Source organism: Globicephala melas, chromosome X (genome assembly GCF_963455315.2).
Source record: "Globicephala melas chromosome X, mGloMel1.2, whole genome shotgun sequence".
NCBI classification, from domain to species: domain Eukaryota; kingdom Metazoa; phylum Chordata; class Mammalia; order Artiodactyla; family Delphinidae; genus Globicephala; species Globicephala melas.
Window position 1 is genome coordinate 94,420,338 of NC_083335.1, and position 10,428 is coordinate 94,430,765.

The 10,428-nt window shown below is 39.0% G+C and overlaps 1 protein-coding gene across 1 annotated transcript; it reads right to left on the reverse strand.

Annotated features, from left to right (window-relative positions):
• Nucleotides 1-1,944: 1,944 nt before the first annotated feature.
• Nucleotides 1,945-3,221, reverse strand: FAM47C (family with sequence similarity 47 member C). The gene is given in 3 exon segments (XM_060292057.1): nt 1,945-2,109; nt 2,111-2,257; nt 2,376-3,221. Coding segments are annotated over 3 exon segments (1,158 nt in total).
• Between the last annotated feature and the right edge of the window lie 7,207 nt (nt 3,222-10,428).

The window sequence follows — 10,428 nt, forward strand, 5'->3', positions numbered from 1 at the left end:
TTGCCTCAGTAGAAGAAAGAGTTCATCCTTTATCTCCGTGGGGATAGAGAATATGGGTACAGATGTCACTGGCCTGGTAGATGTGGTGATGGGAGGAAAAGACGGTTCTCTTCTAAATTTTTTTATTTTATCCGTGATGTACAAAGCAATGCTTTGAGAAGGAGAAATTGAAACAGGGTGTTGGACAATCGATGACAGAAATAAGATGATCATTGGAAAATGGGAAAATATATTGATGAGGGAAATGGGGCAGAACTTTCAGCTAGCGTTGAAGGCTCTTTTAGGATTCATGCCATATGTAAGCAGTCAGTGTGGTATGTGTTTTTCTGTAGCCATATTTAACTGTTTGGGTGCAAGTACAAGAATGGCAGAGATTAAGATTTAACCAGGACTGGGGTTTTCTCAGAAGAATATAAGAGCGAGAGAGAGAGGCAAAAGAGTTAAAAGTAGACTCAAAGAAGGGATAGGAGAGGACGGTGGCGTCTAAGCTGGGAAAGTAAGGAGCTGAAAGCAAGGCACGATGAATGCTGAAAGAGTGGTAAGGGTCACTGGATTGGAAACGTGTTGGAATTGAAGGATTGGAGGTTTGGGAATATGAAAAGGGGTGATCAAGTAGGTAAAAAGCAGGGATCGGAAGGTGGAATAACTGAAATTGAGATGTGAAGTTGGTGTAATTATTGCCCAGAACAAAGTCTAGAGTCTGACTGTAGGGACTGGTGTCTCTAGTGAGATGAGGACCAGACGAATGGAGCTAGTGCCAGGATTTGAATGGATCGTCTTTGTGAATATTTAAATCAAGAACGTGGATGAGAGTAGTCACAGGGAGCAAGTCAGGGATTCAGACACGAAGTAACCTCAGTGAAAGTGCGGAAGTGAGTGAAAAGGGAGTAGTTGATTGCAGTGAGGATGTTGGTGAATACTACAACCTGATGGCTGTGTTCCCTTCTCACGAGGGTGAAGTATATATACATACTTCCATTTACAGATAAATTCCTTCATTACTGGAAACAGAAGTGTGCTGCAAATCTTTCTAGCTACAACTTTCCTGTCCCAGACAATTTTACCTGTTCTTTTGGAAATGTAAAGAAGTTGCTTGATTTCTTATTTTACATTTATGAGTGCGTTTTAAGTCGCTATTCATGGAATGCAAAGATTAATCTTACTTGAATAGATATGTGTGGAGATTTGATGGTGCTGTGTAGTTTTGCTCGTGCAGACCTATTCTGCACACTAGATTTGCCAAGAACTTGAAGCTCCCTGCTATTCTGCACCTGTGTTATATGATATGGCAAGACTCTTTCACAGTGAATTTTTATGAATATGGTAAAAAATGTTAAGTATGTTCAGTTGGGAAGCATGACAAAAGAGCATAAGTAAAGTTTCACCTATAATTTTGGTAAATAGTTTTCAATCTGTTTTGGGGGCTTGATGCGATGCTAATAAGGGGGATAACCATTTCATTATTAAATGGGGCTAAACATTATTTTGGCTACCGATTTCAAGTTTTGCTTAAGAAAGTAAATGTCATAATTAATTCATTATAATTTTAATACAAGTAGAACTCTCTGACTCCTTTTTCTCAGCACAGTTATTTTGAAATGTATCCCCTTTTGTAGCTGACCTAACTAGATCATACTTTTAAAAAGTAATTCTTTTTTTAATGGTCTTATTTTTACAAATAATTGATACAACAATGTAGTATTCACATGATAAAATGTGAGAAGAGTATATGTGAATATTGATTTCATAACTGATAAAATGTATATAATATTGATGAACCCAAGCAGAAGGTCACTGAGAAATATTTATAAGGATTAGGTGTTAAATGAAGAGATGTAGAATCAAAGTTGTACATACATGGTGGGAAGGACACTCACCATGAATTCTGATTGGTATTAAAATGAGAGAGAGAAATAGCCAAGTAAGTAGTAAATAGAAAACTGTCTAAACATCTTCCCGTGCATCATCTCCATTTTGGCTGATTTTTATTACTTTGTGTATAGGAGTCTTAACAGAATCATATTTCCATCCCTTCCTGAGGACCAGCCTCTCAAGGATGTCTGGTATCCTGTAGCCCTTGCTTAGAATGAAACCTTTAAATGCTATTTGTTCCATAAAGATCTTCAAGAGTGTCGTGTTCAGGAAGCTCCTTTCTAAAACTCCCATCTTCAAGTAAGACGTTGGGGTCAATTGAAGGTTCGTCATTTACTAGCTTTTTCCACAACTTGGGCTTCAGGTACAATGCACCATACCTCATCTCCACCGAGTTGGGTTTTTAAGGATTCTGTGGTTTCTGGGGTTTCCTCTCCCAGTTTCCTTCCTCTCCGGGTAATTTTTATCTTCTCCATTTTCTCTATCCTGATGCTGTACTTTACCTTTGAAGGGACCTGGGTTACTTTCCTCATGTAGACTGTATCCTGGGCTGGTGGCCACTCACAGCCAACCTCACACAGTTTCGTGATGAGCTCTTCATCAATGCCCAAGTTTCCACAAGCAGCAGCCCATTTGAAGGATTTACGAATTGCTTTCGGTACTTCTCTGTGAACAGGAGGATCAGTGAGTGAATCCTTTCTGCTTGACTTCTTGTCTTCGTGATGCAAAGTGGCTGGATGTGACACAGGAGCCTTCTTTGGAGGTTCCAGGTAGACCTTGGCAGGACGTTTTTTACGAAGCTTTGTGGGGGACTTCGTTCTTTTCCTGGGGCCCTGACAATAAGCCCATGTGTCCTCCAGCTTCCCGTCAGGATCGAGCACTTCCAGCACCTTTAATAAGAGGTCTGCAGGTAGATTTTCCTCCAGATTCGGGTAGAGAGCCAAGGGATGCTTGGTTAGCTGGGGTTCGATGTTCTCCACGAATGCCTTCTGTGCTAGCTGGGCTGGCGAGAGCGTGGAAAACGGGTTTGCTTCCTCGGGCAGCTTTTTCTGACCCTTTTTGGGGGCATGCTGGGGAACTCTGTGAACAATCCAGGGGAGGAAGCCCTCCTTAGGGCTGCGAGTGATCAGATCTTCACAAGGTGGGCAACCCTTCCGGAAGTCGTCCAGCAGCTCTTTCACAAATATCCACCGCCGGCTGTCCAGGGAGGTGGGGAACTTCGGGAGCACGTTCTTGTGCTTTGCAAAACACTTGGAGAGTAACTTGTCTTTGTACCAGGGCTTGCAGGTCACGTCCAGGGGCATCGGTTCCAGTGGCCCCGGTCCTAGCAGCCACTTCTTGTCCGCCATGGTTCCCCTGGCCTCTGTGGGGGACCACCGCTTCAATAGTTTGCTGTTCCGGCCTCTCCGGTTGCTAGGAGACCGTGTAGCCAGCTGCAGCCAGGTTCTTCCCGGAGGTGGGTCAACGCAGGCGCCCTGTGAAGCCTGCATTTCTCCCAGGATGGGCGGTGGGTGAAAGCACATTCCTTTCTGTTGTAGATACTGTTCTGTTGTATGGACATAGTGCCATTTATTTATCCATTCACCTTTTGATGGACATTTGGGTTGTTTACAGTTTGAGGCTATTAAGAATAGAGCTGCCACAAATATTTGTGTTCCTGGTTTTGTATGTCCATGTACATATTTTCATTTCACTTGGGTAAACTTTAGCTATGAGTGGCATGGTGGGAGCAGATGATGTTTTATGTTTTAGACCACCACCAAACTTTTCCAAAGTGGTTGTACTAATTAATATTCCTTCTAGTTGTATATGAGAATGGCGCTCTGTCTACATACTCCCTAACACTCGGTAAGGTTAGTCATTTTCGTTGTGGCTGCTCTAATAGGTGTGTAGTGGCATCTCATTGTGGTTTTAATTTGCATTTCCCTAAGGACCACTGGTGTTGAACATCTGTTCCTGTGCTTATTTGCCATTCATATCGATCCTTTGGTGAAGAATCTGTTCAAACTTTTGCACTTCTTAAAATTGTTCTGCTTGACATCTCTTGTTTTGAGGATTCTTTGTGTATTCTGGATGCAATATGATTTGTAAATCTTTTTCTCCATCTGTGGTTTGTCTTTCCATTGTCTTCACACCGTCTTTCTAAGGGCAGTGTTTACATTTGATGAAGCCCAGTATATCAGTGTGTTCTTTTATGGATTGTCATTTTGTGTTGTATATAAGAAAACTGCCTATTCGTAGGTCATGAAGACTTTTTTCATTCTGCTAAAATTTGTATAATCTTAGCTTTTCCATTGAGATCTGTCATCTGTTTCAATTTAACTTTTTAGGTGATGAATGATATGGATCAAAGTTACTATTTTTAGTTTTATTTTTTGCCTGTGGATATCCAGTAGTTCCAGAATTTTATGGGAAAGAGGAGCTTTTCTCCACTGAATTACTTTTGTCGCTTTGTGAGTGTGAGTTGTCCCTATTTTTGTGGGTCCATTTCTAGACACGCGTTTCAGTTTCATTGAATCTTCTGTCTTTACACCAGTTCTGCTCTGTGTTGATTATATTTTACAGTAAGTTTAAAATTAGGCTGTATTCGTCCTCCAACTTCTTTATTCTTTTACAAAGTTGTCTTGACTCTTGTAGGTCTTTTGAATTTCTATAGGAATTTTAGAATCAATGTCTTAAAAAAAACCTGTGGGGATTTTGATTAGGATTTTATGGCATCTACAAATAAGTTTTGAGATAATTGACAGCTTAACAATATTGAGTTTCCTGACCCATGACAAAGGTACATCTCTTCATTTATGTATGTATTCTTTCATTTATCTGAGCAATATTTTTTAGTTGTCAGTGTATAGGTCTTTCACATCTTTTTTCTGTTCAGCCTCTCTGAACTTTCATCTCTTTTTGCCTTTAATTTCTACTATGGAAAGATATAAAGTTTGTTCTTGCTGAACTATCAAGAAAGCTCTTATTACTTAAATAATTAAATGGAAAGAGCATGACAGTGAAAATTTATATTATTTCCAGACTTGCAAAAGAAACCACAACCAAGATGATGTGTTGTGTAAAGTACGTACAACTTTAATAAAAGAAACAAAACAGCCACTATAACTTATAATTGGAAGCGTACTAGAATAATGACAAACCAAAAGTTTTATGAGTTTTAGGAGTTAAAGAATTACGTCATTGGAACTCAGCTTTAAACTATCAGGAGAGGCACAAATTATTTCCTGTAATAATGCACTAATATTTGGTATAGGGAAAGATATCAAAGGATAAAGTATCGTTCCTGATTTCACGAAGGAGAAACATTTCACAGTGGTACCTTGGTATCCACCTGGGATTAGTTCCAGGACTCCCCTCGGATACCAAAATCCACAGATGTCCAAGTCCCTTATATAAAATGGTGCAGTATTTACGTATAACCAGTGTACATTCCTGTATACTTTAAATCATCTCTAGATTACTTATAATACCTCCTGCAAAGTAAATGCTATGTAAATACTTGCCAGCGCGCCGCAAATTCATGTTTTGCCTTTGGGGATTTTTTGGAATTTTCTTTTTCCAAATATTTTCCATCTGCAGTTGGTTGAGTCCATGGATGCAGAACCCAAAGACATGAAGGGCCGACTGTACTACACCATTTCATATAAAGGACTTGAGCAGCCACGGATTTTGGTATCTGCGGGGGTCCTGGAACCAGTCTCCTTCAGCTACTGGAGGACAGACGGCCGTATTCTTCTGGACTCTATTCTTTCTAGCTCGTCTCCTCTGCTGCACACTGATGTAGATTCTTCCTTTTTAAAATAACAGCTTTACTGAGATATAATTTACACATTAACAATTCACTCATTCAAAGTGTACAATTTAATGGATTTTAGTGTGTTAACAGAATTATGCAACCATCAAAACAATCAGTTTTGACACATAGTTATGAACCTCAAAGGAACGCCATACCCATTAGCAGTCACCTCGTCCATCCCCCAGCCACCTCAGCCCTTGATAGCCACTAATCTACCTTCTGTCTCTTTAGATTTACCTATTCTGGACATTTTATATGAATGGAATCATAGAAAATGTGGTCATTTTTGACTGGCTTCTTTCCTTTAGCATACTGTTCTCAAGTTTCATCCATGGTGAAGCATGTATATGTACTTCATTTCTTTTTATTGCCAAATACTAATCAATTATGTAGATATACCATATGTAACTTATCCATTCGTCTGTTGATGAGCATTTGGGTTTTTCCACTTTTTTGTTGTTATGAATAATGTTGCTATGAATCTTCATGTACAGAGTTTTTCTCTATTCAGTCTTTTGAAATTTATTAATCTTTTTTCCCCCGCTTTAGTGAGGTATAATTGACAATTTAAAATTTCATATTTTTAAGGTATACAACTTGATAATCTGATAACCATATACATAGTGAAACAATCACCACAGTCAAGCTAATTAACATATTCATCACCTCAGATAGTTACCATCTTTTGTTGTGGGTATTGAGAACACTTAAGATCTACCCTCTCAGAAAATTTCAAACATACAGTATTGTTAACTATATCCACTGTGGTATACATTAGATCTCCAGAATTTATTCATCTTAACTGACTGCAAATTAGTACCCCTTGACCAACAACCTTCCCATCTCCCCCTCCCCCCAGCCTCTGACAACCTACTCTCCTACTACTATTCTCTGCTTCAAGGAGTTTGACTCTTTTAGATTCAACATATAAGTGAAATCATGCAGTATTTGTTTTTCTGCATCTGGATTATTTCACTTAGCATGATGCCCTCCAGATTCATCCATGTTAAAGGCAGGATTTTCTTCTCTTTCAAGGCTGAGTAATATTTGTGTGTGTGTGTGTGTGTGTGTGTGTGTGTGTGTGTGCCTCATATTTTCTTCATCTGTTCATCTCTGAACACATATTTAATTTGTTTCCATATCTTGGCTATTGTGAATAATGCTGCAGTGAACGTTGGAGTGAGTATATCTCAATATACTGATTTCATTTCCTTTGGATGTATACCCCAAAATGAGATTGCTGGATCATCAGGTAGTTCTATTTTTAATATTTTGAGGAATCTCCATACTGTTTTAAAGAATGGCTATCCCATATTCTTGGATTGGAAGAATCAACATTGTGAAAATGACTCTACTATCCAAAGCAGTCTGCAGATTCAGTGCAATCCCTATCAAACTCCCAATGGCATTTTTCAGAGAACTAAAACAAAAAATTTCACAATTTGTAGGGAAACACAAAAGAACCCGAATAGCCAAAGCAATCTTGAGAAAGAAAAACGGAGCTGGAGGAATCAGGCTCCCTGACTTCAGACTATTCTACAAAACTACAGTAATCAAGACAGTATGGTACTGGCACAAAAACAGAAATATAGATCAATGGAACAGGATAGAAAGACCAAGGGTAAACCCACGCACATATGGTCACCTTATTTTTGGTAAAGGAGGCAGGAATGTACAGTGGAGAAAGGACAGCCTCTTCAATAAGTGGTGCTGGGAAAACTGGACAGGTACAGGTAAAAGAATGAAATTAGAACACTCCCTAACACCATACACAAAAATAAGTTCAAAATGGATTAAAGGCCTAAATGTAAGGCCAGACAGTATAAAACTCTTAGAGGAAAACATAGGCAGAACACTCTATGACATAAATCACAGCAAGATCCTTTTTGATCCACCTCCTAGAGAAATGGAAAGAAAAAACAAAAATAAACAAATGGGACCTAATGAGACTTAAAAGCTTTGGCACAGCAAAGGAGACCATAAACAAGACGAAAAGACCACCCTCAGAATGGGAGCAAATATTTGCAAATGAAGCAACTGACCAAGGACTAATCTCCAAAATTTATAAGCAGCACATGCAGCTCCATATCAAATAAACAAACAACCCAGTCCAAAAATGGGCAGATGTCCTAAGTAGACATTTCTCCAAAGAAGATATACAGATTGCCAAGAAACACATGAAAGAATGCTCAACATCACTAATCATTAGAGAAATGCAAATCAAAACTACAATGAGGTATCACCTCACACCGGTCAGAATGGCCATCATCAAAAAATCTACAAACAATAAATGCTGGAGCGGGGGTGGAGCAAAGGGAACCCTCCTGCACTGTTGGCGGGAATGTAAATTGATACAGCCACTATGGAGAACAGTATGGAGGTTCCTTAAAAAGCTAAAAATAGAACTACCATATGACCCAGCAATCCCACTACTGGGCATATACCCTGAGAAAACCATAATTCAAAAAGAGTCATGTACCACAATATTCACTGCAGCTCTATTTACAATAGCCAGGACATGGAAGCAACCTAAGTGTCCATCGACAGATGAATGGATAAAGAAGATGTGGCACATATATACAATGGAATATTACTCAGCCATAAGAAGAAACGAAATTGAGTTATTTGTAGTGAGGTGGATGGACCCTGTGTCTGTCATACAGAGTGAGGTAAGTCAGAAAGAGAAAAACAAATACCATATTGCTAACACATATATATGGGATCTAAAAAAACCAAAAAAGTCCTGAAGAACCTAGGGTCAGGACAGGAATAAAGATGCAGATGTAGAGAATGGACCTGAGGACACGGGGAGGGGGAAGGGTAAGCTGGGGCGAAGTGAGAGAGTGGCATGGACTTATATATACTACCAAATGTAAAATAGATAGCTAGTGGGAAGCAGCCACATAGCACAGGGAGATCAGCTCGGTGCTTTGTGACCATCTAGAGGGGTGGGATAGGGAGGGTGGGAGGGAGGGAGATGCAAGAGGGAAGAGATATGGGGATATATGTATATGTATAGCTGATTCACTTGGTTATAAAGTAGAAACTAACACACCATTGTAAAGCAATTATACTCCAATAAAGATGTTAAAAAAAAAAAAAGAATGGCTATCCCAATTTACATTCTCACCAGCAATGCACAAGGGTTCCATTTTCTCTACATCCTCGACAACACTTATCTTTTGTCTTTTTGATAATAGCTATTCTGAAAGGTGTGAGATGGTATCTCATTGTGGTTTGATTTGCATTTCCCTGATGATTAGTGAGGTCAAGCACCCTTTCCTACGTTTTGGCCATTTGTATCTCTTGTTTGTAGAAATTTAGGTCTTTTGCCCATTTTTAAATTGAGGGCTGTTTTTTTATGGCTATTGAGTTGTATGACTTACTTATAAATATTGGCTATTAAGCCTTATGAGATATACGGTTTGAAAATATTTCCCCCCATTCTGCAGATCGCCTTTTCACCTTTTGCTTTGCAGAAGCTTTTGCTTTTGATACAATTTCACTTGTCCACTTTTGCTTTTGTTGCCTGTGCTTTTACTGACCTGTCCACAAAATAATTGCCCAGATCAACGTCAAGAAGCTTTTTCCCCATGTTTTTCTGGTAGTTTTACAGTTTCAGGTTTAATGTTTAAATCTTAATCCATCTTGAATTGTTTTTTTTTAATATGGGGTGAGATAATTTCATTCTTCTGCATGTAGATATCCAGTTTTCCCAGCACCATTTATTGAAGAGAGTATCTTTTCCCCGTTGGGTGTTCTTAGCAGCCTTGTCAAAGATCAGTTGACCATAGATGTATGGATTTATTTCTGGGCTCTCTTCTGTTCCTTTGGTCTCTATGTCTGTTTTTAATGCCAATATCATGCTATTTTGATTACTGTAGCCTTGCAATATATTTTGAAATCAGGAAGTGTGGTTCTTATTTCTCAGGATTGCTTTGGCTATTTGGGGTTTTAAATTTGTTAAGATTTGTTTTGCGACCTAACGTGATCTATCCTGGAGAAGGTTCTGTATACACTCGGGAAGAATGTGTGTTCTTCTACTCTTGGATGCTAACTACTGTATATGTCTGTTATGTCAGTTTGGTCTATAGTGTTCTCAAGTCAGCTGTTTCCTTCTTGATTTTCTGTCTGGATGTTCTATTTACTATCATAAGTAGAAGTCTCCTACTTTTGAAGTCTCCTACTATTATTGTCCTGCTGTCAGTTTCTGCCTTTAGATCTGTCAATATTTTTTCCAACTTAATTGATGTATGATTGACAAATAAAAATTTTGTATATTTAAGACATACAACATGAAGATCTATCAATATCTGCTTTATGTATTTAGCTGTGTATATATTTATAAATGTTATATCACCCTGTTGAATTGACCCTTTTATCATTATGCAATGACCTTCTTTGTCTCCAAAGACAGTTTTAGACTCAAAGTCTGTCTTGTCTGATGTAAGTGTAGTTACCCTTGCCAGGCTGGAGAGGCTGAGCCAAGCTGGCCAGGGCTAATATGAGAGCATCCCTTTGGGGACCCACCCTGTAACCCCACCTTTTAAAACTACGGTGCTGCTCCACCAGGGTCAAGGACAGGAACTTGGCACTCTCCATGCTCCTACTGCACTCCACCTGGCACCAGCGTCACATGCAAAAAAAAAAAAAAAAAAAGCCAGTGCCTAGAATTGACTCTCCTTTTCTCTCCTGTAGCAACCTAAACATATGTCCAATAAATACATATCCATGTCAACCAACTCTTGTGGGAATAA